A 27,574-nucleotide genomic window follows, 5' to 3' on the forward strand; every position below is an offset into this window, starting at 1 on the left:
CTGTTCCGCCTTTTCCCCCATTTCTTTTTGAATCCTAATATGTAAGCTGTCTAGGGTTACCTTGGAGACTGAGGTGGCATGCGTGCTTATTAAATAAATACCATGATATAGATGCAACAAAGCAAATGGTTCTGTGCAGTCCCCGAACTTTAACCCTGATACAAATATCTGATGGGTACAAATTCAAACATCCAATAGTTTCTGCCTGTCCATGAGGTAGGGCAGAGGGGGTGTGCTCCAGGTCCTTTTGACCAAACAGTGCCACCTATCAGGACCAAGAAGGTCTTCTTCTCATGGCACCTGCCTCCTCGAGCCCTTTGAGGTAGGCTAGATCAGGAACGTACTCTGCAGGAAGACCAGAACCCATGCTGGCTGGGGAATTCTAGGAGTTGAAGTCCACACCTCTTCAAACCCTGCTGGACAAGAAGACCATCCCCCCCGAGACCTGTTGGGCTCCCACCCTGTTGACATTCAAAAAGACTTTTTAGACCTCGCTGTTCTCCCAAGCTTGGAGCTAGGATGAGTGTTGAGCCCATTGTTCTGTTAAATTGTATTTTTTTTCCCTCCCTCCTTGGATGTGCACAGTTCTTTGTGCTTGATTGTCTGATTTTTCCTTATTTGATTGTAAGCTGCCTCTACATTTTAAATAAATAAAAAATCTAATTTTTTTTAAAAAAAAATCTTTCCAGATATTTGTACTGAATGCAAAATGAAATGTTCAAGCAGCTGGGCGTTGGCATAGGAGAAGCATGATCCATGTTCCCCAAGCAGTTTTAACCCTATGTATGAAGTGGCAAACGCTTTGCTAGCCTACCTCCCCATCCCCATTTTTGTAAGCTTTTACGAAGAATGATAATATCCCACTGCAAAGCTTTACTGCAGTTAACAAATTAACAGGGATCTATCTGCACCAGTCTATATTCAGATTGTGATGCTTTCACACTGACAGTGTTTTTGCATTCATCTGCGATTTTTTAAAAAGCCAGAGGAGGTTTGCATTCAAAGAGGAAATTGAATGCATTTTCTATGACAAGCTGTTTGTGGGCAGTTGCGAAATGTACCATAAAAGCACCACTGTGCTTTTTTGCTGCGACCGTTTAACAATAAGCCCAGCCCTCTGGAATAAATTCAGATTCATTATTCTCCAATGCTGAACAGGTCCAGTTCCATTGCATCTTAATCATTTCATCATTCAAACCAGGATAGGTTACGAGTTCATTGATATCTTTGGCAGATGTATGTTCTGGGTAGCTAAGCAACCAGGTCCTGCCAGGCAGGGTTTAGCCAGACTTGCTTTTGTGTGCTCAGCAGTGGCACCGAGCACACACACACACTGATCTTCCTGTCTTAATTCATCCACAATGCCTTCCAGAGTGAAGGAATTCAAGTAGAGCTGTGAATACCCGAGGTCTGAATTTTCTACACTGAAGAGACTATCAGACAAGATGACTCACAAACCCTCTGCAGGTTTGTGATTACAAGAGTTCAAAGGATGCCATCTACCAGTTCCAGCTGCACCAGCCTGGTTGGCCATCCCCAGAGCTACTGGCTGTTTCTGAAACCTGAAGAGATGCCAGCAGTTAACTAGGAGGAAATGGCATGTAATATGTGTGTGCACAGTCCCGGGATATTTCTCTCATCCCTTCCCTCACTGTGAACATTTTCTTTGTTACAATTTTCATTTACAACTGTGTGGCATCTCAGCGCAATATTTTATACAAAACCTTCTCTGGCTTTCTGTTGATCAGCTCTGTGGGGACCAGAAGGATGTTTCCATGAGGTGTAGTGAAAGCTGAGCTGTTAGTGGCTCACTAGGTGGCAGTGTGCCTCAACAATAACTTGCGTGACCTTCCTTCCTTCCTTCCTTCCTTCCTTCCTTCCTTCCTTCCTTCCTTCCTTCCTTCCTTCCTTCCTTCCTTCCTTCCTTCCTTCCTTCCCTCCCTCCCATGCAAAATATTCATGTAGTCATTTAACAGGCTCACTGTCCTGCTCTCCTTGCTATTCTCTTACACCTCTTGCCTGTGCAAAAGGAGCTAAATAAAAATGAATGAATAGCCACAAACCTTTATGATATGTACAAAGTCAAGAGGGCACACCCTTGTACATCTCTTGGTCTACCATATACAGTTCTTCTCGTCTCTAGTCTGAGACGAGATTAGAACCTTAACTCCACCTTCTCTCTTCTTGGAGATATCACTTCAACTCCATTCTCCAACTGACCAGTTTCTTTTCCATCTCCATTTTCTGGGCCTGGCCAAGACATTTGTCCTCCATACCTGAGTATGTATGTGGAGGAAATCTAACTCCCTTTCTTGCCTTAGATACCTAGTATCTAAGATGCTTGAATTATCTGGCACCTGTCAAATACTTGCCCTGTTCTCTGATAGTAACAGCACAGAGATAACACATTGGTCTGCCTTTGTGAAATCCAGCTGGAGCAATCTATTTGTTTGAGTTTATCAGTAGGGCAGGCTCTGCCATCTTCATGCTAGGAAGAAGCTTCTTAGTCCTGAATGGGCTAGTGGCCAATGTTCCTGTCCCATAAAATACATCAATGGTTGCATGATGCTTCCATTTTCTTAGGTCACTTGCCAGGAGGTAGCCTCCAGTTCTATGGCTGAGCTATATGATAGTCCATTTCTCTTTGTCCTCATATCTCCAGTGGTCCTTTTTCCCAGTAGTGATGCCAGATTTGATGGAACCTCAAAAAAGGTATCATCAAGGCAACTCAGCCCTGTAGTCATGGCCACCCCCTGCCCTGATGGCCTGACTGCACCTTAGCTGCCAGCCTTCATTTTTTTAGAAAAATTGGCTGACAGTGTATTCAACAGCTTCCTCCACCTTGCCTTTGTCAACCTCTCAGTTTGTGCCAGTTTCATCTAAGTGTGATGTTGATGTACAAAGATGTAGGATGAATTCTGCTTCTAACCATGACTTTCTATTTTTTAAATTAATTGTGGATAGTTTGTATATTGGTTTTTAACATGTTTTTATTGGATTGTTTTTTACCTATTGTGAACTGCCCAGAGTTGCTTGGATAAGATGGGTAGCCATAGAAATCAAATAAATAATAATAAATCAAATAAAATTTGATACTGGTGATTGGAGGTCTCTGAGGAACGTGCAAAAAGCTTTTGGGATCCTCATTCAAGCTTAAGGTTTCAGGTTCTGTGCCTCTGCAAAAACAGCACTGCCAAAGGCCTGTCCTCTTCTTATTCCAGCATCCTTATTGGTTATGTATTTCAACTTGCAAACAACTAGGACAATACCTCAAAATGACAGGCTGCCACAATATCAACCTACTGGCTGGTAAAGCATTTCTGTTTAATATGAGTCCCTGTCCAATTCGTAGCCCATTTGGGGACCCTCCTGATGGAAGGCCGATGCCAGCACATTGCTTTTGATGTCTGTTCCCCACTGTTTCCGTACTTACTCTCTTGTAATCCCTTCCTCTCCAATCTCTCTGCTCTGCAAGAGGAGGAAAAAAACATGGGGCAGGCCCAGGACGTGTACTGATTGTAATGGTGATCACATGACTGAGGGACATTGCATAGGTTGTAAGTGTGTGCCTTGGTCGTAAAGTTATTTTTTCAGCAGTGTCGTAACTTCGAACAGTTGCTGAATCAGGCAGTCGGTAAGCGAAGACTACCTGTTGTTTTCCGCATTTAAGACATTGGATTTGTATTCTATGAATGCTGTAAGTAATCATAAATTTGCTAATCTTTAAGTAGTTCCATGACTTTGTTGTTCTTGCTGCTTTCCTGCTCTGGGAAACATTCACTTGGTCATTTGCCACAGGCCAACATCAATCATGATGTTTCTCCTCCAGAGCTTACATAAAGCCAGTTTCCCTGAATGTCTTTCCAGAGGATTTGTTTACCTGGCCTTTGTTCATTGGAAACATTAGGTGAACATCAAAAGCTAAGGGAGGCATTACTTGCCCTCCTGTCTCATGGGCTTTGCAGCCACAGATACAGCCTTTTCTAAACCATGGCTAAGAGAAAGATTTTGGAACCAGTGATTTAATAACTCCAGCACCAGCCAGGGAGAAGGGGATTTCTCCCTATGGGATTTCTTCCTGCAGTTTCATTTTAGGGAAACATTTTCCAGTCATCAATCCTGTCTAAGCTTCTTTCAGCATCACTTCCAATGCCTGTGGAATTGATATGATGAGGCTGGCTTTGTGCTGAATAATCAGACAGACTGCATTCATTTTCTCAGAAGTTATGACATTGGTGGTCCTCTTGGGACTTTGAGTTTCACGTATGGCCTCTATTCATTATATACTTCAGCTTGAAAATGTTGCCATATAAGGACTTTGGGTTTCATCATTGAAAAAGCACACTAATGGAGTATATATCTACCACAGAGTGAAATTTTTGCTACAGTCATTAAGCATGCCCTTGATTTCTTTAGAAATTATGTTTGGGGGCTGCAGTGTTTCTTTCAAACTTTCTTTTTACTGCCCATGTTAATGTGTTTCTGCACATTTTACTTACATTTCTGCAGTGTTTCTTTCCGTTTTACTGCCCATGTTAATAGACCATTACCCCATTCAACTGATTTTCAATACGATACTTGATCTTAGCCAAAAGGCCAAGATGAATAGATAATTAAAACAACTTGTAAAAACACCATTTGTCTTTTTTCTTATTACTTTTCTTTTCTTCCTTCTTTCCTGATTCCATATTTTAAACAGCCCTTCCATTTTTGATGAGAATTAAGGCACCTGGAATTTTCACCCATGCTTCTAAAAGCAAGAAGTTGTAAATTAAGTCTTAGATTCCATGTGGTATAACCAATTATTCTTATGCATTATGCTTATTTACAAATTAGGCTTCCTATCTTCAGTCCATCTTAGTCTTTTCAATATGAGGGTAGACATTATGGGTCTGAAGTATTCAAGAGATATGGAACTTTCTCCTTCACTTCTTATAATATGGCTGTTTTCATTATGGCACAGTTTGGTTAAAGACTTGACTGCTGCATTTGCAACACGTGCAACATTTGTTTAGTGTTAATCTTGGTTTTTTTGCTTGGGTTTTAGTGTTTTGATTCGTTTGTGTTTGAATGTGTTGGGTGAACCCAGATGAAATAGTTAATTTAAATAACCAGGTTACTCATCTTGTATGAACATCTTGATGGATCTCTGTCTGATGCAGTATTTCATTGCATCTTGGCTATTTTCTCCTCCTAAGAAAGGGGAAGGGGGGGGAAATGTCTTATTTCAGGAAAGAGGAATTAAACTCAGAGCTGAGGGTGCAAAATGGAAGAGTGGTGAACTCTAAGAATCCAGTGGCCATATGTATGTGAAAAGCTATTGGTCACGCTGAGATTATCTGGATGTAAAGTCCCCCCTCCCAAAAAAAGAGGGGAGGGGGAGAGCTATGTAGCTGGAGAGCTCATTATGAATGAGTGACTTGATCAGCAGTTCTGCTGCTTCTTGTCAGAATGCATTGGCTCCAGTTACTGATTTGCAAATCAGCTGGATCTTTGGAAGACTGATGAAAAACAGTCCTGACTCCAGATCATTGAAGTGGCTTCTGCCATGCCATTAATCGCATTGCGCTATTGGAGATGCCTTAGAAGGGCAGAACAAGTCGGGTAACCCTTTGCCGTAGCTCCTTGGAGAAAGCAGATAAGCTGCCAATGACAGAAATCAGGAGAAGAATTCGAAAGGGTCAGCGCTGGGCCTCATTCTGGGGATTATGGACCTTTGCAAGTCTTCAACAGAGCCTCTGTGGATCCATTTCAGGCCCTTTCTACATACAAGGGCTGCACTGATCCAAGATTAGTGCCATGGTTTTGCATCCATACAGTGCCATGGGGGGAGGGGGGTTCTTTAGGTGCTTGCAAACTGAGCCAATTCATGTAACTTTGAACATTATTATTTTCAAAATTATAAATTGTTTTCCTTGGAAAGGAAACATTGTAAATATATTTTTTGCAGTATTTCTTCTAGAGCTTTTGGATACATGGTTTCCCTAAACAGGAACTCATAACTTATCCTGTCTTGGGGCTCCTAGGATTTCCAAGGAAATTTTCTCTTCCCTCCAAAAGTCCTTGCCCTCTGTGCTGCTTTTTCTTTCCTCCCTTGCAGAATAATAAACAGAAAAACTGGGCGGAGTGTCAATTTTTGCATTCTGCTATTGGCCAGCTGATAGGAGCACTGACCATCTCAAGATGATCCTCAGAAGCCAGAAAATAAGGATGTATGTTGGATGGTGGGAGTTCAGTTGTGATCATTTGTAGTTCAGGATGTGGTTGGGTAGAAGTATACTCAAACTGGGCATCCTTCAGATACGTAGAGTTTAATTCTCAGTGGCCAGGATAGTTGAGGAATTCTGGTGGACATCCACCCCGTTAGGTTGGGAAAGATTGCTGTATCTCATCCGTGTGCAGCTAATTTGTGTGCAGCTAACTCCTTTCCTCGCTCACATTTTCTTCACTCATTTCATTTAATGTTTTGTACAGGAAGAAGACACAGTTGGAGAAAAGAATAAGGTTTTCAAGAATAACTTTAGAACTCTTGATTCTTGTCTTGGTGTGTGTTTGTGTGTGTGTGTGTGTGTGTGTAAGCTGGTTTCAGCTATGTTATCTTTCTCCTCATCTCTAGCCTTTAATTTTTGGGGCTTAGTATTTTTAGTCCTGTTCTATGTTCTGCATAATGTTGCTCATCCTGAAAGGATGGGTATGTATGTATGCATATTGCATACAAGTCTACATGCTGTTTTTACTTGAAATTAAAAGAAAATAGAATTCTGGAATTATCTGGAACTGACAAGGCAAACAGAGATGGAGGTTGGAGAGGAAAAGACGTTTCATTGATTTGGACCTTCAACAAGGAACAGCCCACAGCTGGAAGTGGCTATGAAGTTAAGTAGGCTGTATGAAGTGGTTTCCAAAGTAAGCAAACATTTCCTTTCTATTCATACAGACGACCTTGTTTTATAACTATTATAGGATTTGAACCTCATTTTTTTGGATGTGTAAGTGCTGGGTGTTATGTGGTGAGCCTGCACCTTCTCTGTCTATAAAACACAGAGGGTTGAAAAGAAGGTAAGGACTTGTTTCACATTGCACATGAACAAAATATCAGTGGGCAGACAAGTTGCGTGCTACATGGAAACACATGTATCTCAACATAGAACCTCTGAAGTCAGCCTCTGGAAAATATGAATAATAATATTGTATAAAAGATCAGCATCAGAAATAGTCTACTTTTGATATGGTGATAGCAACTGCTTTAGCACAGCTTTAACTGGCTCAGTATCCTTCAGAAATGTTGGCTCTGCAACTCCAAATCACTGTGAAATTCTGGGAATGTCAACCCCACAAGGTTGACCAGACTAGGAAATCAACTCCACAGGAAAGCTAAAACTACTTTTATTGAGATTGGTTATAAGAACAGAATCATGCAAGTCCGATTGTGCTGCATTTCCTCCTGCTTCTTCTGCTCCAGTGAATCAGGGACGTGCCTCCCTGAGCTGCTTCTGAATGTTATCTCCTTGTTCTGGACTTTAAAAAAAATGTTTCAGCCCCTTTGGTCTAGGTTTCATCAAGGCCATCTTCCTTACTCTTTGCACCCCACACATCAGGTGGGGGCCTGATTGGAGAATGCTGCTCTTTTCTTTTCCTATCTTCATTCCTATGAAGTCAACCTCTTAGGTTCAGTTATTCCTCTTTGGCCCATCCCCTTCCATGCCACAGACTAGGCAGCGTCATAGCCCGAGTGTAGCCTGTTGGATATGATACACATTAAGGTGTGGTGAGGGGAAAACACCAGTCGCCTCTCTAAGAGACTATTTTCAGACTCAACTCCTCCTGAAATTAAAGGCTGCACTGACTTGGGAGAAGAGGAAGGGGTTGGAGGACATTGGTGGTGAAGGGGGATCCAAGCTGAGGGCAGAGGCCGAGGGCTCATTGCAAAAGAAATTGCTGCAGCATTTCTCTAATGAGATCTGTAAAAACTCCTCCAGCCTTTCAGTGCAGCCTGGCCTTGAACCAGCTCACGGTCCAAGCTTAGACCGAGCCGTTCCCTTCCCTCAAGCTGGAATGCCGGAAGGGAGAAAAGGAAGCCAAATGCTGTAAATGGGAAAGGGTGCCTTAAAAACCCTCAGCTGAAGCTGAAAAACTTGACATGTCATTTGGGGGAACAGCAAGAATCAATGCCATAACATGGTACTGCTGACACAGCTTAACTCCTTTGTTGGATGTTATGATTTGAGTTAAGAGTCAGAACCAAAGAAGCTTCAGAAACAGTGTTTTGTTTTACCTCTGTGTCCCCAAACACTTAAGGAACAGGAGCGAATCCACTGAACCAACTAGCTTCTCCTTCAGTGTCTCCATCGGTGGTTTCTCTAGCTCCAGCAACTGCTCCTTAGCTCCCCACCTCTCTGCTTAAAGGGGTCACCGACAAGTAGAATGCACACACTTTTCCCCCCATCAAGTCGCATTTGGTATGATTTCTTTCAGAGGAGAAGAGAATTTTCGAGCAAATCTCAGAGGGGCAAATTTTGTACTTATGGTGTTACAAGGTGGTCAAAGGTTATGTGTTACATCTGTCTTTCAGAGATAATTCTCCCCTGGCAGTGTGAAATCTCTCTGGATTCCAATGTTTTATGAAAGATTAAGAGAAACCTAGGTCCCTTCCCCTCCTTCCCCCCAAAATTGGGAAGGGTGGCCAATCATGGAGGCTGCCAGAAGCTGAAATGACATATGATCGAAAACAATTCCAGCATCTCCAGTTATCAAGTAAATGTGAAAATGTTATTAAGAGATACATTCCCTTGTGAATGAGGTGGATAAGGAGAAGTATCTTTTGAAGGGGAAGGATTCTGAGAAATTGCAAGGCAATTCTTTTTCCTCAACAATCCAAATCAGTTAAATAAAAATGTTCTTTGTTGCCTTCAATTTCTTACTGACACCGATCGTTTCCCCCATGATTGTGGGGGTGGGAGAAAATATAATCAGGATAAAGGATATTCCTTTCATAGCATATGAGTATTGCTCAGTGCATTATTCTGAGCTCCAGTTCTTATCTGCAACATCTGCACCGGGAGGGGTGTCAGAATAACAACGATAGCATCACAGCACAAGCTTTTGTACGTGTGTTGTGACTGGGACTCACATACAAAAGGGGTGGGGTTTGTACTTGATGCCACGACATTGTGATGACAGCAGCAAGTTCTTCCAGGGATCCTAGAGTCTTCTGCAGCCAAAATGGCACCAGCACGTCACAAGATGGAGGTCACAAAGATTGTAGATGTTGTTGTTTTTTTAAAAGAAAAAAAAATTATATAAAAAAAGAAAATCCTAAAAACAGGCTAGTGAGGATGAGGGAATGAGGACAAATGGAATCTTTTGAAAAGGGGGAACAGCTGATTGGAATATTTTATCACCATCCTCCCACTGTTTTTGAGAGAGCCAAGGGGGCACGAAGGGTTCTGCTTTAACTCCTTCTGAATGAATCCAGCCCAAATCTCTGATTCCAGAGCAGATTTTTTTTCATTCTGCTGGATTTATGCAAGAACGTCCATTCATGACAGAAAATTGCGAGCAGTTGAGGGAGTCTGGAACAGCTGTCCACATTTTAAACTATTTCTCCTGATTCTCCTCCTGACCCCGATGGTCTTCTTTACATTATGAATTATGTAAAGCCACATAAATGCAGCTGCATTACCAGATCATACCCACTGCTCACATTTTCAAAGGTCTTGACCCTTTTTCTCCCCCAAATCGCATCTTGTGGCAAATATTAGCTTACTGTTCACCCTACTTCCTTTCTCTTTTTTTCCAGTCATGTCAGATGATAAATGACTGGAGAGGGCTTTTCTCCAGCAAGCAATTCCTTATGGGGCTACACCACCACTGCAGTTGTCAAGGGATGGAAGAAATTTCACATACTGAGCTGAGTAAGCTGAATTTTCTGTAGACGAATGTTTGTGTTTTGGGCTCATCACTAACGATGAGATACGAAACAGATTCCACATGTTCAGGGTCTGATAAAGGAGCTATCTCAAGAATAGGAAAAAAAATAAGGGAAAACATAAATGAAGAAAAGCCACATTTGGCACATGAAAACACCACTGATTTTGTGATGAGCAGAGCTAATTAATAAGATTTGTTCCTAAGAGACTGCAAAATTTATTATGGGTTGAGGGGTTAAACTAAGGCTCGATGGCGGGTGGGATCCAAAATAGATGGGAAAAAATTAGGTAGTGCAAGGAGAATTGATGAAAAATAATGCATTAATAATGCCAACAAGAACTGGATGAAGTCATAGAAATACCCAAGAGGAGATTCTTGTATTTGATGTGAAGGAAAAAACCTTGATGGGAATAGAATCATAGAGTGGATTAGCACATTCAATTTTTTGACAGTTTCTTGTGTCATTGAGATTTCTTGCCAATTGGGAAAAAATGTAATTTAGATGTAGGTTAGGTGTAAGTGTCTGTTACACAGATGTAAGTGTCTGTTAACTGACATTTTCTTTGGTTGAAGCCTGTATCTTTCCTCTTCTTTTCCTCACAAAAAGCTTTAATGAATTGTTGGCATATGTAAATGTTTTACATATTTGAAATGTGGGCATAGATTGAAAATAGGATTTGGTCAACTTTTGGACAGCTCCAAAGTTATTTTCCTTTCCTTACGTATTTAGTTTGATTCTCTATCAAGGGAGAAAATCATAGTTTTTTGTTTTTTTTGGACCAAGAATAAGGGACCTGCTGATAATATACTAGAACCAGGAACTTTGTGCCTACGTGTTCAGAGGATTAGAAGAGTGTTCGGGTATTCTGAGAGGCAGAAACAGACATAAAAAGCAGCAAGGGAAGAGCTGAAACTTTTGAGCAATAGGGGAAATTGAGATGGTAGCAGGTGGCGTATTTGGAAGAGCAAAGATTGTTACTTGTGATTTTAATTGGGGGATATTTATATTTTCCTTGTTTTTATTGTCTTGGATGTTAATCGTAAGCCACCCAGAGTCACCTTCTGGGGGAGATGGGTGGCATATAAATTGAATAATAAATAAATAATAAAAAAAGATCTTGGAATGAGGTGCACTGTGAGATAAGACTGGAAACGTAATAAAGGCAGTCATGAAAGTCTTGATGGTCAAAGAGCCTATTCTGGATCTTAGATATAAAGCAGGGCGGGGGGGGGGTGGGGAGGCGAATTGATGACAGTGACAGGAGAAGTGAAGTATTTTGGTAGTACAGTTGGATAGATGTATAAATTGGGGACAGAAAATGAGACACAGGATGACTTAGGTAAGAGATAGGAAAACATAGATGAGAATTACCAAGAGGAAAGGCTGCATCTTTTCAATGTTTAAAGGGAGAAGCAGCACATAAAATATGGGGATAAAGAGGGACAATCATGGCTGTTGTCTTGTTTTTTGTCTTATGAAAATAAAATACAGTTTTCTCCTCTTGGCATGTGCCTCCGTTGAGGTCTAAAGCATTTCTGAAGTAGCAGAGATGAAAAAGTTGTCTTCTGGCTATGACGATTGCTCACATGGTATATGCCCCAAAGTACTTCACAAATAAAATGGTAAGTTTTTACTCAGAAGTAATATCTCAGCTAAGTTATAACAGCTCTACTGCATCAAGTCAAGTGTTCAGCTAGTAGTGCAGTGATGTAACCAGCCAGTTACACCCCGGGATCAATAAGCAGAGAATAAAGACCATAGTGCACATTGGTTCTCTGCCCTCTCAGCAATTACAACAGACATACAAAGGTTCTACTAAAATCCTTTAAATCTACAGGTTCTGCTAAATCATCACGACTAATATCTGTGGACCAATTAATCTTCTGTAAATGAGTTAAAATCCAATTTTAAAATTGCTTAGCTCTGTGGTTGTCATTATATCTTGTAGTGAAATCAATTAATTGTAGTGAAATCAATTAATTTAACAACAGTGGAGACCAGCACTTTAGAGACTGGGAAAACCCCATGAGAATAATCTGGAAATGCCCTACCGCTCAGTTTTCTATCTGTAAGGTGCTATATTACTATTTTTATTGTTCTTAAAATGGCAGCACTCAATGGGGGAAGGGAGTAAGCAGAACAATGATGGCTTCATGAGAAATCAAGGACTCTGTGAAGGTTCAACAGCCCCTGTTTTTAGTCTCCTCTACATTTGTCTGAAACATTATTAGACAAACCCAAGAGATTATGATCACATACTTTATTCCTCTCTTTGTATAGCAGCCACCTTCACTTATCTCTCTACCCCAATACAAGCAGGAGAAACAGCAGAGCCAGATAGGTAGACATTTCCACCCTTCTCTGCACCTGGACAACCTTTTGTTTCCTTTCTGGCCAGAAATTCACCTGGGTGAAACCATGGATAGATGTGCCAGAAATCCCCCCTGCAGATTTTGGCTGGCCCCGTATTGACCTCTCTCTACCCCTCACTCTTCCAGGCCAGATGGTCTTGGGTAGGAAGAGAAAACTCATCTGGGAAACAGACTGGAAAGTTTGGTTTAATTCAGACAGACAGTATTTTCTAAGAGGAAATCAACCCATTTTCTGCAAAAGTTTTAAATTGTCTAGAAGTTACTATCCCTGGCAGAGCTTTATATGAGGCATATTGGGAAGATGGATATTGGAAGGATATTGAGAAAGATGATTGATCCAAAGCTATGGTTCTTATCACAGTAGCCTTTTCAGCTTCATTAATCAAGTGAATAGACCATACTGCTAGAAATGCTTAAATGCATAACAAGCTCTTCCTTTTAAGTTCTACCTCCCATGAGTATCTATTAGGGAAACAAAGGGGGGGGGGCAAGTGATGTCACATGCATTATGACATCATCATCCAAATGAGATACTTTGCATTATTTGCACAATGATGTTATGATGCGAGTATTGACATTAAGGCTAACACTGGAAATCTCCGTTTGAGATCACTGGTGGTTATCAGTTTCTCCTGGCAGAAGGAGACAAGGAATAATCATTGTTGCTTCATGGAAATAGCCAATCCTTTTTCCTTGTTCTCTTCTACCGGGAAAAGAAGTTGCAATGCCCGAATTATTGCAGAGCAGTCTGCTTCTTATCTGAGAGAGAGAGAAGGAAGGAACTGGTGGTTTGGACGGGAACCCAGTGTTGTCATTAAGCATAGAGAAAGTAAAAGATACCTACAGTCAGCCTGGGGCTATTGGAAGAGTTAGATTCAAATCCTCACTTGGCCATGAAGTTCTGTACGTAATTGTGGATGTCCATGCTTTATTGACACTGCCAGATCCCAGAAAATCTAAACGGGGTTAGTTCTTAGATGGTGGACCATCCAAAATCCCAGAGGTCTTGACTAGATTAGGAAAATGAAAAAGGTCTCAGAAAGAGACAGTGGCAAGCTATGTTGCTGCCAAGAAAACTGCGTCCATGTAGCCTTTGGGAGTTGAGGTCAATGTGAGGGAGCTTTTACCTTCTAACTTCAAGTGTCAGTACCTTCACTGGAACCAGATTAGGTAGTAAATGATGAGAAAGATCTCTGAGCGAAGCTGCTGTTAATCACAAGTGCAATTCTCTATCCTTCTGAGTGGAGCTTATGGGCAAATGGTGTGATAATGCATAAAACAATTAAATTTTAGTTACTCAGCTTCACTTCCCTTGCCAGCTTAGTGTGAGAATGAAATACCGCAGGCATGTATAGTAAAAGGTGAAAGATTTATACAAGCTGAAGAGAATCCAGAGAATGTAGAGTGGGAATCATCTATGACTTTTTCAGCTTCTTGAGAAAATGTTGAATCTAAATAAATTGCATGTGTTTGTATGTACCACTTGTGAGACTGAAGTTCTACTTACCTTAAACCAGTTTCATTTTTATAAAGCATGAAGTTCCCTTCTGGGGAAGACCTACATCACTTCTGTACCCCCAGTACACTTGGAAGTACCGTTAAAACAAAGAGTAGCCCCACCCCAAAGAGCTCCCCACGTCTTTCTGAAAGCAAGAGTAGTGCAACCGAAAAGATACACTGTTGTAGTCCACCCACATCTTTCTTCGCCTAAGTATTGAAACCAAATTTTATTTTGGAAGATGACGTTACACACACGTTGCAAATGTACACTGAGATGGGGAAAAAACAATGCATAACAAATATTGAGAGCAAAGCTATAGAGTGTACAGGTTCCTCTTGCTGCATGGCCCCAGTTACAGAAATCATCTGATCGGGGTTGGGTGGAGGACGACGAGCAATAAAAACAGTTCACAATATTTCACCATTGGAAAACAAAGCGCTCGAAAACATCAGGCCTTCAAATATGGCCTTCCCAGTGGAGAAGAAAGAGGTGCAAAAAAGTGAGTCCGGGGTACTTCCATCCAGTTTGTTTTCTGTTCGTTAAAGTCACTGATTTGCAAGTTCTCAGGTTCTCAGTCTCTGCGTGTTCTGTTTTTAATCAACCCAGGAACCATGCTTACTTCAAATATGAACTCTTACACTTCTTCGATTGTGGTCCTCAGTAGAGGGAACAATTATGATAGAACACAATCTTTCTCCATTGGATTCTGGTACGTTGTGCCCTCTCTACCCCATTTCAAAATATGCAGGAAAAAAAGGAAGTTCTTGACATTATATACATTTTTTTTTCTCCTTAAAAAAAGTACAAAAAACCCTGAATGGCATTGGGCATAATGCTCCGGATACACGTCATGAGGTCCCAAGCTACTCTTGGGAGCATCACATTGAATTGTACAATACAACTGTATGTAACACTTTCCCACAATCAGTGCTTATTCAGGTTCTGTCCTCTTGCTTTATTCCATGTCTACACCAATAACTGAAAACCACAAGAATGCAAAACACAGAGGGACAGGGAGAAGCCAAGAGGGGGAAAAAAATCATGATTTAAGGCATGAGATGTCAACACCATGCGTTTACTCTCAAAATCTTGTTTGCTAGCAATCTAAAAGGCCTAAAACTACCACAACTATTTTGACATCTGTCAGCTAAGTAGCCTAATTCTACCTTTAGCCATGGAACCGAAGCTTTAAAAAAAATAATCCCCCCTCCCCAAAGATTTCCATAAAAATGCTTTCTGTACAAGTCGAATGGCAGGAAAAGGTGGATAAAATGCTGACTTGCCACCCATTCAGAATGCAGAATTAGTTCAAAACATGCACATGGAGAAGAAAGTGGAATCATTGGCTTAAAGCTGCAATATACTACAAGGCAATAACAGCTGAGACATTTTGGAATGGAAACGCTAATGATCATTCCTTGTGTACAAGAAGTCAAAATCCCCAAGCCCGACATCGTCGATAGAAGTGAAATTACCTGATTGAGACCAAAGAGACTTTAAAAGACAGAAAGAACGACCTTTTGCTGAGATCTTCCTCAGACTGCAGACAGGTGTGAAAAGCAATCTCTGTGAAGACCAGTCTCACCGTCAAAGGAACGAGGAGGAAATAACATACAGTCAATGGCACCATGTAATCTCCCTGAGCCCAACTAATTAAAAAAAACCGCACTGCTAGGCTTGCACAAGTGTCTTCTGGAAGGTACTTCCTCCATGTACCTAGTATTATGGAGCAGTGTTATGGATAGTAACAAGCTTGAACAGGAAGAGCATTTGTAATCTGAGCTACACAGCATGCCTTAGGGTCATCATAAGCCATGTAAAAGATGCCGCTCCATCTCTTCTGTTACTGTTTACAGGAGGGTCCACCTGAGGAGGGTCCAAAAAGTCAAGATGGTGTTACAGCCATGCAAACATGGCCACCATCTTGAGTTCTTTTATCTCCCTCCTCCTGTGGACACCCCTGATGGTTGACATGTCATGGAACAGTGAACCAACAGCTAGTGACAGTGAGCAGGAAGAGGGGCAAGCTGGGTCAGCAGGTTGAGATGTGGCAAACCTCTGAAGAATCAGCTGCATTCAACTTTATGCCCCTCCATTTTGTTGTTAGATGACCACATGGCCAATGCATGCCAATGTCATTATCCTCAACCTTTCCAGGTCACCAAAAAATGCTGCTATTTTATAGTCGTTTGTCTCTCCATAGCAGTGTTTCTCAATCCCGGCAGCTTTCAGATGTGTGGACTCCAACTCCTAGAATTCCCCAGCCAGTTAGGCTGGCTGGGGAATTCTGGGAATTGGAGTCCACACATCTGAAAGCTGCCGGGATTGAGAAACACTGCTCTACAGCAATACTATAATGTGTTATTTTTGTTGGAGAAGGGATTGTTGGAAGCCTGGGGAACTTCTCAAACTTCTTAAAAGGGGCATCTGCAGTGGGGGTGGGGGTCAAAAAAGTAAAAGTGGCCGTCACAACCACGTGATGGAAATCACAGCCTTTATGCATGTGTGCAACACACATACAAAAGCACAGGACTTCAATCATACGATCGACGCGGCCAACTTGACCTTTTTGAATCCTCTGCAGATGTTCCTGATACGTGTCAACCTTGTCTCATGATGCAGCTTCACTTTAATTTCACTCAGTGGTGATTACTAGAAGGAGGAATTGCTGCACAGATGAAAAACATCTTGAAATCTACTGAAAAAGAGATTATTTCTGTTGGACGTGGGTGAAAAAACAGTTTCCAACTATTTATAAAATCCTTCCTCAACTGTGCTGATAGCGGGTTATGAAAATATTAGCCTGATCTGTTAGAGAAAGATTTAAAAAAACCCCTTAATTTAATTAATTCATCCTCTTTACAATGACTCAATCTTTAAATATGTCATTTAAAGCAAAAAAAAAAAAAAAAAAAATCAACCCTGTAAAATTCAACAGTTCATACAAAGGACCTGTTTTTTTAAGATTCTGTACAGAAAGTTTAAAGTATGCCAGCTAAACTTTAAACCTTACCTTGCTTCTTCTTTTTACTTTTTAAAATTCTTGCTTTTTCACTTCATTCCCACTCAACACAGAACGATTATAGAAGAAAATACATTATGACCTCCTGGTTATATTATATTGCAGCTTTCTTTCACAAATGAAGCAAATCATACAAAATCAGCTCAGAAAACTCAAGATATTAAACTACCATCTGGTTTTAGTTTCAGACAGCTTTCAGGCCACAGTTTACTTCTCAAAAGAGCCACAGAAGGAGGAAATGCATCTCCCAAAAGCAATGAAGGTTTATGTAGATGCCATTCAGAGAGTTTTATCAGTCAATGTGTTTTTGCTCTATGACTTGCTTATGATTAAGAAAATTGGCTAGTAGCATTCATGCATCAGACTTCTCTACAAAATTCTACTTTTTATAAGGTAATAGGGTATGGAGGTCAGGGTTCATACCCAGGAAGGGGACAGAGATGGCACTGGTCACTTTTGCTGATGACCTGGGTCAGGACCTGGATGAAGGTGGTGCACCTCTCAGTGGTCTTCAATAGCATTGACTATGGAATCCTTCTGGACTGGCTGAAGAGATTGGGGGGTGAAGACACTGTTTCACAGTGGTTCCACTCCTTCCTCAGCAGCCTGTTCCAGATGGCGTGAAGGGAGGGGGGGGAGGAAGAGATCAGTTTAGTGGCTACTCCTTGTGGGGTATCATAGGGTTGAGTTCTCTCCTCCTGTTATTAACACCTATTTGAAGCTGTTGGGGAGGTCATCTGGTGGTACAGGGTCTGGTATCATCAATATGCTGATGATACTCAGTTGTACATCGTGACCCTGGGCTGTGCTGGAGATGCTGTTGAAGTCTTGTCCCAAGATCTGGAGGCTGTGAGGATCTGGATAGGAGAGAATAGTCTTAAATTGAACCCTAGCAAGACAGAGCTGCTGTTTGTATACCAGAGTTCCTCTATGGCCTCTTGTCTTGCCTATGGGTGGGCTGCACTGCTCTCCTAGGAGCAGATCTACCACTTGGAGAACTTTCTCCTTCTGGATTAGCAAATGGAGGTCCTGGCCAGGGAGGTCTTTGCTTAGTTTCAGCTGGTGCACCAATTGCAGCCTCATTTTGGACAGGAGGATCTGACCATATACCCTCATCACTACCCAGTTAGACTACTGCAATACATTCTACATGGGGCTGCCTTGAAAGACTACTCAGAAGCTTCAGTTGGTGCAGCATACAGGGGCTGGGCACATACTACACCTGCTTTCCAGGCATTCACTGGGTGCAATTTAAAGTGCTGGTATTCACCTATAAAGCCCTTTATGGTTTGGCACGTTGATAATGCTGGGAGAAGTAGCTGGTTATCCCCTCATTTTTGGAAGGTGGAGGGTAGGGAACTTAGAAGCTTTGTTTTCTGTTTTTTTTTTTTTTTATTAGAAATGTGTTTGTCTCCAACATGGAAAAGTTGAAGACAGAACTTTTCCGGAGGTCTTTTGGGACCTGACAGCATATATATATATATATTTAGGGGTTTCTCTTAAGGTATTTATAAGATTCTTTTGCTTGGCGTTACTGTTTTGTTTATTGTCGTGGGTGGCCTTGTGGAGGGATATAAGGCTGATAAATACGTAAATAAATAAGTGAAAAGTTGGAAAGCTGGTCTTGCAGATACAAAACCAAAAAAGAAAAAAAATCCATCCTCATCTGGGGAAAAAAAATCCTTGTTAAGAATCTTGGGTAGCCAGATTTCTAAAGTGACAGTGAGCATTAACATTTCAATCATATAATGGGAAACGTGGTTTAGAAGTCTGACAGTTGAAATATAAGTCATGATCTAAGGGTGGATACGCAGGACGCACACTCCAATCCATTCTCCTGACATTTTCCCTTAAACATCTGTTCATTTCCCTGACTCCTCTTCTGACAGTTCTTTTCGGCAATTACAATTTCCATGAATTCCTTTTCAAAATGTGTTTCAGAGCTGCATGAACATCTTCTTAATTTATTGGATTATCTGGGGGGAAATTGTATGCTGCAGATACCAGGACAGAAAAGGCTAGGGATCTTTCTGGTCAGCGTTGCAAAAGTGATAAAAAATCTATGAAATTGATTGTATAGGGTTCTGGATTAAGATTACCTTGTGATACAGCCTAGAGCAGTGTTTCTCAACCTCAGCGACTTTAAGACGTGGGGACTTCAACTCCCAGAATTCCCCAGCCAGTCCCCACGTCTTAAAGTCGCTGAGGTTGAGAAACACTAGCCTAGAGAGAAAACATCACATCGAGGCAGAATGAGAGGCACCGTATCTGCGTTGCCAAGGGCCACTCAGGGCCAAGGCCAAACTGATTTTTGAAAAAAACAAAACTATTACAAAGCCAAGAAAGAACTCACTTGGTGTGCAAAGACAAAATTAGACTTAAAACCTCTGAACACAGGGGATAGCACCGGTAGTTTGCAATCAAAATCAGGAGATCTCCCTAGTATCTTCTATTTCTGCAGTTACATGCAACTGTTGGTTCTGGACTCATGTTATAAACATGAGACATTTGATGGTACTATTGATCATGCACCTACTACAAGTGATATTTTGGGAAACTAACCCTATTGTTGTGCTACAAGGGGCTACAGTGTGTGCGCCTAATCAATTTCCACTTTAGTGTATTGTGGTTACAGAGATGCACTTGAATGAAATCTGATGAAATCTATTCCAGGAAGGATGGTTGATGGTTAAAGATGGGATATCGCATACAGGAAGGGGACGATGGGGGCAGAAATAATTGGGAGTTCTAAATTTGCTGCTTTTGTCCTGCAAAGTGGGACTATATCTATCTTTGTGTTCTTCCTATTAGCTGTAACTTGACAGAGCAGTGATACCAAATATTTCTAGTATAGGTGTGATCCCAGAGTCTCCAGATATGAATAACACGGAAACCTGGTTATTTTGGAAGGAAATTAAGCAACTTTGATCAGAAGGCCAATTTGCCAGATCCGATTAGCTTCTATGACTCATTTAATATGGATGGTCTTTTTCCAATTGAAAATATGCAGGTTAATAGCCAAAGAGAAGAAATGGAATTCTCATGGCTTTTGTTTCCACTGAAGAGATAATAACCCCCAATGAAATCCAAGAAGTGTTTGCTTTTGTAGAAGCAGAAGGCTTTGATTCTTTAGCATATTTTAAGGGGCCAGGTTAAGTTATTCCAGACCTGAACCTTTTTTCAAACCACCCAACCTTTTGGAATACCAAATGTGCTGTAAGCAGGTCATGAAAGTTATACGGATGTTGAAATGGGATTAGTGAAAACAAAGAGAATCAAATACACTATAGCGTGTTATTGATAGAGATTGGTGCATCAATCTGTGAAAGTTCACTATTTTGCAGAAGTCTAAAGTATTATTATTGTGCTTTGAAGTCTTAGTTGTAATCAGAGCAAACTATTCCTCATTGGAACATCTGGATGAAAGCAGCCATCTTACCACTGCAGCTTGATCAAACAAGCCTGAAGATGGAGACTGGGAAGGTAGTCAGATCACAGAATGATGGTTTATCATTGGATGACCATCATGATAGCTACGAATGTTGAAAAATAAGAGCAAATATTCTCCTCCATTCAAGCAACGGCACATGCAAAATCTGTTTACCCCATAAACTAAGAAGGGACTAGAGCTGCTTTTACAAAAGAAATATTGGTATCATAAAGGTGGTTACTGGAAGGCACAAAAGCTTCAGCCAGCCCCAAGTCTAATTTTGGATCTGAACAATGTTCTCATGAAAGAAACCTCTTAAGTGTGTTGGATTAAGAGTAATGGAAAACTTTTGCTGTATTACATCTGGATAGATCTGGACAGGGAGAGTTGAAGAATTAGAGCAGTTTAAGTTTGCAAGAGCTAAGCTGGAGTTTCCTTCAAGGTGACTTCATGACCATATGGGTAATGGTTTATCCATCTCATCTATCATGTATTAAACTGCAGGCCAGACAGAATGTGCAATCACCAAGCAGCAAATGCTTTGTGAGAAATTTCTAGCACTGAGAGAACAGGAGGAAAAAAATAAAAATAAAATAAGGGCCACACCTTACTGAATCAATCCATTTAGGACAGTATACTGTTTCCCATGCTGGACAATGGAAAGTCCACAAGCAACCTGCTTGCCAACTAATAAATTGCTACAGATAGGGAAAAAAATAAAGCTTAAGGATGGCAAATAACAATGTTAGCATTGTATGAAACAGAGTTGTGGAACTTGTGATTGGTCATGCTAACTAGAAGTGGTAGTAGGTATCATTCAGCAACTCTAGAGGACGCAGAACTACCATCTCTAACATAAAAGGCAAACATAATCAGTACTGCTGTTTTTCCATTAAAATATTTGGGAAATACAAAAAAACTATTTCTCTCTTAAGGGACTAGGATTCCCATAATGCTCTAGAAGCAAATTGCTCCTCAAAGTTTCCAGATCCTCTTCAAAAAAGCCATTGCCCAAGAGAGAGGACAGAAAGACTTCCATGAACAATCAAGGTTGGTGGGTTTGGGTGAGGGAGGTGGCAAGCGGAAGAACATAGATATTCCCTTCATGACAAATTGTAATTCCAGAGGAGATTTTGATTAATCAGCAGGAGAGTTAAAGGATTTGATCCTTCCCTTCCCTCCTTCCTCCAAGTCAAACTGGTACATTTTTCAGAACAACAGAAGACACTTGAAATTCCAACCACAGAACTCAAATGACATCCTTCATTTGATGATAGCATCCTCAAATTACTTGAAAGGAAACTGATCACATTCACAAAAGCTTATTTCCATGAAAGTTTGAGAAAACATTAATATAGGTCCAGGTCATCAGATGTGTTTTAACCTTTCCATAATTTACACAGGCAGTTATCTACACTGCAGATTTCTATGTGATCATTCTTAATAAACCAAATCTTGAAAGAATTAGGAATCCCATGTTACAGTTGTGGATTCATATAGGTATTATGTGCACTTCTAAACAGCCTCTGGATCTTGGAGGACCTGCAGAAGACTTCCCAAAGTATGTACAGAGTGTTTCCTCAAAGGGATGGAAGAAAACCTAAGTAGAATTTTGGATATATTTACATGGGAGCCTTGAAGGGACAAAAAGGTCATAAACATATAAAGGAATCCCTTATTCTAATCACCCATGCAGTGCAATATTATTTACACCAGTCATCAATGGCTGTTAGCTTTGATGGCAGTGGGACTACCTCTGAAGGCCATTTGCTGGGGGTCTAGTAGGCTTCCTTGTGCAATTAGCTGGCCACTGTGAGAACAGACTGCTGGACTAGATGGGCCTGAGTCCAATCCAGCACAGCCCTGCTTATGTTATGTTCTTATGTCATGATCCCATTGCCCTTCAAATATGTGAAACTTCAGTACTTGAAATCCCACCATCAGTAGTATGGCTGATGAACATCTTGTCTAAGAACTTGGTCTCTCTGATAAAGAGTGGCCAGCATTTACATGAATTACTTAAAATTCCTTTACAAGCCACCTGACATGATGGTTTCTGGAAACAAACAGACTAGCTCTTCTTTACTCCTGTGGAAAAAATAATTTTAATTGACTGTTTGTGGCAGAATAGATGCAACCATCTTGTTTTGGAAAACGTTCTGAGGAAAGGTAAAGGATGGAATGGCTCTACCTCAGTCTTTGGTGAATTGTACAGCCACCTTTCTTCCAGCCACCTTTCCCAGTTCTTGACAGAGAACATTTACCACTGATCTGCCCTTTCAAGTCACCATAATCTGTCCTCAAGACAGCTGCCTCACCTTTGCCTCACAGTAGGGCCAGTGCTAGGAGAACATCACAGTAGCCTCTACAACATGTGCTTCGTATTTCATGAGCTTCCAAGACTAAGAAGAAGCAACCCTATTCATTATTGACAAAGGTGGTACGCTTTACAGGTATGTTGATTACAGGCAGCCACTTGTGCAAAACAAAAGCCTGGGAATATCCATTCAGGGCTTTTTTCCAAGAATGTCTTCTGCAGTGTGAAGACGTACACTTCTGGGCTGGGCTGCAATAGGGACCTTAAAGGAATTCACAGTGGTCATAGATTGTTAAATCAGACAGGCATGGACAAGCAAAGTTGCAGGCACCTGAGGAGGGCTAAAGAACTATATGTGACCAAGGGGTGCAATTTAGCCAAAGCTTTGTTCTAGATGTTCCTCCTCTACCCCTATCCTGCATCTTCTCAAGTGCAAGAGTTCCTCAAAAAGAAGCCAAACATAGTTTCCTATAGCTAGAGCAGGGATGGGTAAAAGTAGCCTCAAGGCCACAAGTTACCCCATCACCTTTCTGTGGCCCTTGAGTTCCCTCTGTGATTACAGAAAACTGATATTTTGAAATAGGAAGCGCATGAACATTGTGGTGGAAATCCTATAGTAGGCATATAAGGGCTGAACAAAAATTAAAGAATTGCCCTCCCCTGCCAAACATCAGCCTCGCCCACATGTATGATAAGGTGGCCCATCTACTTTGGGGCCCTCAGCCCTCCCCTCCTTAAGTACCACCCTTAGCCACCAAAAGTTTGCTCAATTTTTGAGCTAGCGTATTGAAAACTGCTGTTATAGTCCCTCACTGCTGCTGTCTGCCATAATACAATCAGTCTGTATGAAGTAGGTGGCATCTGTTTGCACTAATGAATCAGCTGTAAGAGAAATGCGCTGTAGCCTCTATTTTTTTGATGAGTTTGGAGCTGAACACATCTAGCATGGTACATATGGCTATTCTGCATGCATTTTAATTTATTTATTTTGTACAAAGACTCATGCAACATCCACTATATAGGCAGTTTTACATCTGACATAGTCACTGATTTCTACCTACAGTTCAAGAACATTTACCTGAAAGATTCTTCTAAAACCTGGGAGTTCTTTACCCTGTTTCACTTTTGCAAGTTTTGAATGGCTCCCCCCGTCCCCCATTTCTTTTCTGGAAAGAAGAACCTTCACTTTTCATCGACTAGGCCTCTGATTTTCTGAATGCTGACAATGTGAACGCTTACAAAAACTGAATCTCACCATTCCTGGATTCAGAACTAACGCACAGCATGGCACATTTCAGGCAATGACATTCCCATTGGATCAATCTTTCAGACATGCCATTATTAAGTGCAATAAAAATGAAAGCCCAGATCTGCATTTTTGCAAAGATGTTAAATGAGGAAACTATAGCAGGTAAACAATGATCAAGAATCACTACTGGATTGGACTAAAATGCCATCCAGTTTTCAGCTGTCCAAATGTCAGCCTGCATGTCTAAAGGAATTTCAATTCTCATTGGGATTTCAGAGAGGTGGAAGTCTGAAGCAGATTGGCTGGGGAAAACTGATCTAGTTTAACATCCTGTCTATGAGCTTCTCAAAGGCTTACAAACTAGAGATAAAGATGGTGGCTTCTCCTTACTACACGTTCCCAGCGTTTTACATACAGAACTATGCTGCTTCGGAGATTCTGTTGAGCTCTTGTGGCAGATAGAAACAGTCTAAGTTTGTCATCTCTGAAAGAGGAAGGTTAACATTCAAAAGACTCTACAGTACTACTATCAAGGATAGGCTTGATGCTAGGGCATTGCCCAAGAACAGCAATCAAACAGACCAAACATCTATAAATGTATTTTGAGTGTGTGTGTGTTTGTGTATGTGTGTAAGAGAGAGAAAGAGGGAGGGAGAGGGTGTGTTCTCCATGGCTCAGGTTTGATGGAGATCCACTGCTTATTGTCTACTGAGCCAGGAAAGATTGGGTTGAAGGCATCAAGATTTTTAGACCTGGATTCACACGATGCCTCAACGTTAGGAAGAGGCAGTGCTGTCATGAAGCACTATCACCTTTAGCAGAAAGGAATCTCTCGGTTTCATTTCCCAGCCAGTATAGGTCCTCTGATCACATGCAACTGGCAAAGTGAGAGCACCCTTCAGGAGGGAGAGAACAGACAGCAGAAGATCAAAACTGGAGCAAAGTGAGTGTGTTGCAAACAAAGCTTATCTCCAGGTTGACAAGTGTTACTGTAAGCAGTTCACAATTTAGGTCACCTTTGTAAGCATGATTCAGAATCTCTTGAGGGACAGAGCCACCATTGCCAGATCTGGGAGGAAGAGATCAGTTCCTGTTTTCTGGAGTTGACAACAGTAAAAGCTCACAGTGTGCACTGATTAGTTGTGGTGTCAGGGCTGCTTGGCTGTCTGTAGAAAGAAGGTCTATCATCCCTGGAATCAACAAAACAAGCCCCTTCAAAAGCCATAAGTACTTTTCCACCAAATGTATTTTACGGCGTTAACAAAATGACTCACCTGCCAACCCAACCACCCCTCCCCATGAGGTAGAGAAGTATTCCTGTCCCTATTTTGACAGATAAGGTAAATTGAGGCACCAAGAAATTAAGAGACCTGCTCCAATTTATACACTAGATCTGCTAGGTGTCAAACACACCATGGGAAATTCTCCTATAGATCTTGTCTGTGCTTTGTCCTCAAGGTCAGCCTTCCCCATGGTGATTTGACTGTGATCCTACAAGAAAAGTGGTTCCTCTGAACCAATGTTTACTGGATGCGTCAGACCAAACAACAACGTGGATAAGAAATTCTAGACACTGCTTTGGCTAGCAATGGGTTCAGTATTACTTGTCTTTGTGATGCAGGATCGTTGTCAACTACAGGCCACTCAATCATCTGACACCTTCTCTTAAACAATGAAATCTTAATACTTGGCTCACCCACACAATCACCATAGAAATCTCAAAATTGCTAGTGGTGAAAAATGCAAAACTCTTAACCAGCAGTTAAGACCAAGCCATTTTAAGAAAGAGGCAATGCTTTTTCCCCCTGGGTGAGCAACGAATGGAGCTAAGTAGCCAAGTGAAAGCATTAGAAAGCACGCCTGTTCAGCTCACCTTTCCATTTCATGCAAATTGCCCAAAGCAGCTTTTCCGATGAAAAGGAATGAACGAACTACTGATAACGGTTGTCCTACAGATTCTAAGTTCAAAAGGGGTTGCAAAAAAAGCAGAACACCCCAAATGGAAAGATTGGGGAATTAAAAAACAAAGCACTTATCTTGATGAATCAGGAACAAGGCAGTCCTCGCCATCCAGCACCGATAAAAAGGCATCGGGAAAATGGCCAGCCCTGTATCAAATGTTGCATTTACAATGATGAAAAAGGGAAAAGCTTGCTTATGCTTTGCATTCTGTTCAAATGTGTTGTTTTCATATAAAAGAGGACTCAAAAGTACAGCCTCCAGACCCTAATTGGGATACTTGAACATACCGAAAACAACAATGTACGTTGAGCATGTTGTGCATGGGGGGGTTGGGGGTGGAGGCAAAAAATCAACATGGTACCCAGGACCATGCAGTTGAAGCCCTGCCTGCTTTGATGTGCCTTGCGCCTGCAACGCACATAAGAAGCAGTCAGAGCTCCAGTCACGTGGGGACAGCACTCATCTTGACTTTTTTGACTCCCCTGGATGCCCCTGATGTTACAAACCCTCTCAAAATACTCCGTGAAGGGTAACAGCCCACCCCCCCAACCCCACCCACTCTTGATGCCAGCCCTGTTTTTCCTATTTCAAATGCCAATTTGGCAGCAACTTCGAAAACGCTTCACTGCGTGGAACATTTTTCTACACTTGTCTTTCGTTTTCATTTTTTTCAGCAAAACCAAGTCACCAGTTTTTTTTTTCTTTTTTAAAAAAGAAAGAAAGTAGAAGCTTGAAGAACTGCTTCTCTAAAACATAGCTAACGTCATTTTTCCTCTATAAAAGTGTACTGATTTCATATTAACAACAGCAATAGCAATAGTAGTAGGAACATAGAAGTGTTAGAGACCTGAAAACAAAACCTTCACAGTGTTTTCAGTGTTGGCTGTTTGCAAGGCATTAAGAATCTTTCAGAGATCAAGAGATACCATACAGCACTTTCAGTAACCTCATATCAACCAAACCATTTCTTTTTTTTTATTGCCACTTCTTTTAAAAAAAATCCAGTGCAGTTAAAAGATCCTGCTTTAAGGATCCTGCAGCAAAACTACCATAAGGAGCTGTTTGTTTATTTTTGAGGATGCTGTCATATATTGACCTGATTAACATCATGGATTTAGCCCTTGGTGGCTGTGAGCATAAATTAAGTTCAGATAATAGGAAGGTATTAAATTCAACACAGTAGCATTGGAAAGAAGCTCGCTTTGGAAGCGTCGCTGGTAACTACGAATGTGCGGAAAAGGAGCTGGTGGGAAGGGTTGAGGTTTAGGGGCAGCGTTGCCCCATCTGCTGATGGAATATTTTGAAAAGCAAATCATCTCTTTTCTACACTGACAGCCCATCATGGTGTCATTGCACCAGAGTACAAAGAGAGAGAATAGTAAGCCATAAGATCGTGATGTTCTACTTCTCTCTGGCTTCAAACAACCAGGAATGGCCATTTTATGTTTGCTGTGAAGTTCTGTAAATGGTTGGTATCTCTTTGCCTCTGTCAGTTGATCGTGTTGGATTTGTGACACAGAGGAGAAATCATAGGAGGAAAAAAAAGAAAGAAAAGAAAAGAAAGAATAACCATCACTTTTGTGTCCTTGGATTGATTGCAAGCACCAGTGACCTCTCTGCTCCATTTGGCAGAAGTACTCCTCTGCATTTAAAACAGAGTGTGTACTATGGACACAGGAAACTGGGTTTCCTTTACATGGAGTCTCCAAGAGAATCAGAGTCATCCAAGGATAGAGGCAGGTACAAGTCCTGTAAGAAGAAAGGGACAAGTGTTAACTCCCACAATTGGC

At 41.2% G+C, this 27,574-nt stretch overlaps 1 protein-coding gene across 3 annotated transcripts in view; it reads right to left on the minus strand.

Annotated features, from left to right (window-relative positions):
• Positions 1 to 16,088: 16,088 nt before the first annotated feature.
• The window catches only part of DCX (doublecortin), a 102,505-nt gene continuing 91,019 nt past the window's right edge, over positions 16,089 to 27,574 (minus strand). For all 3 annotated transcript variants that reach the window (XM_088129196.1, XM_088129194.1, XM_088129195.1), the window contains exon 7: positions 16,089 to 27,533. In XM_088129196.1, the coding sequence (XP_087985322.1) occupies positions 27,477 to 27,533 (57 nt within the window). In that variant the 3' untranslated portion in view covers positions 16,089 to 27,476. The remainder of the gene's footprint in view (positions 27,534 to 27,574) is intronic.

This window comes from Python bivittatus, unplaced genomic scaffold (assembly GCF_059951505.1).
Source record: "Python bivittatus isolate LINGU-HERP-01145 unplaced genomic scaffold, Pbiv_v1 ctg000790_np1212, whole genome shotgun sequence".
Taxonomy (NCBI): domain Eukaryota; kingdom Metazoa; phylum Chordata; class Lepidosauria; order Squamata; family Pythonidae; genus Python; species Python bivittatus.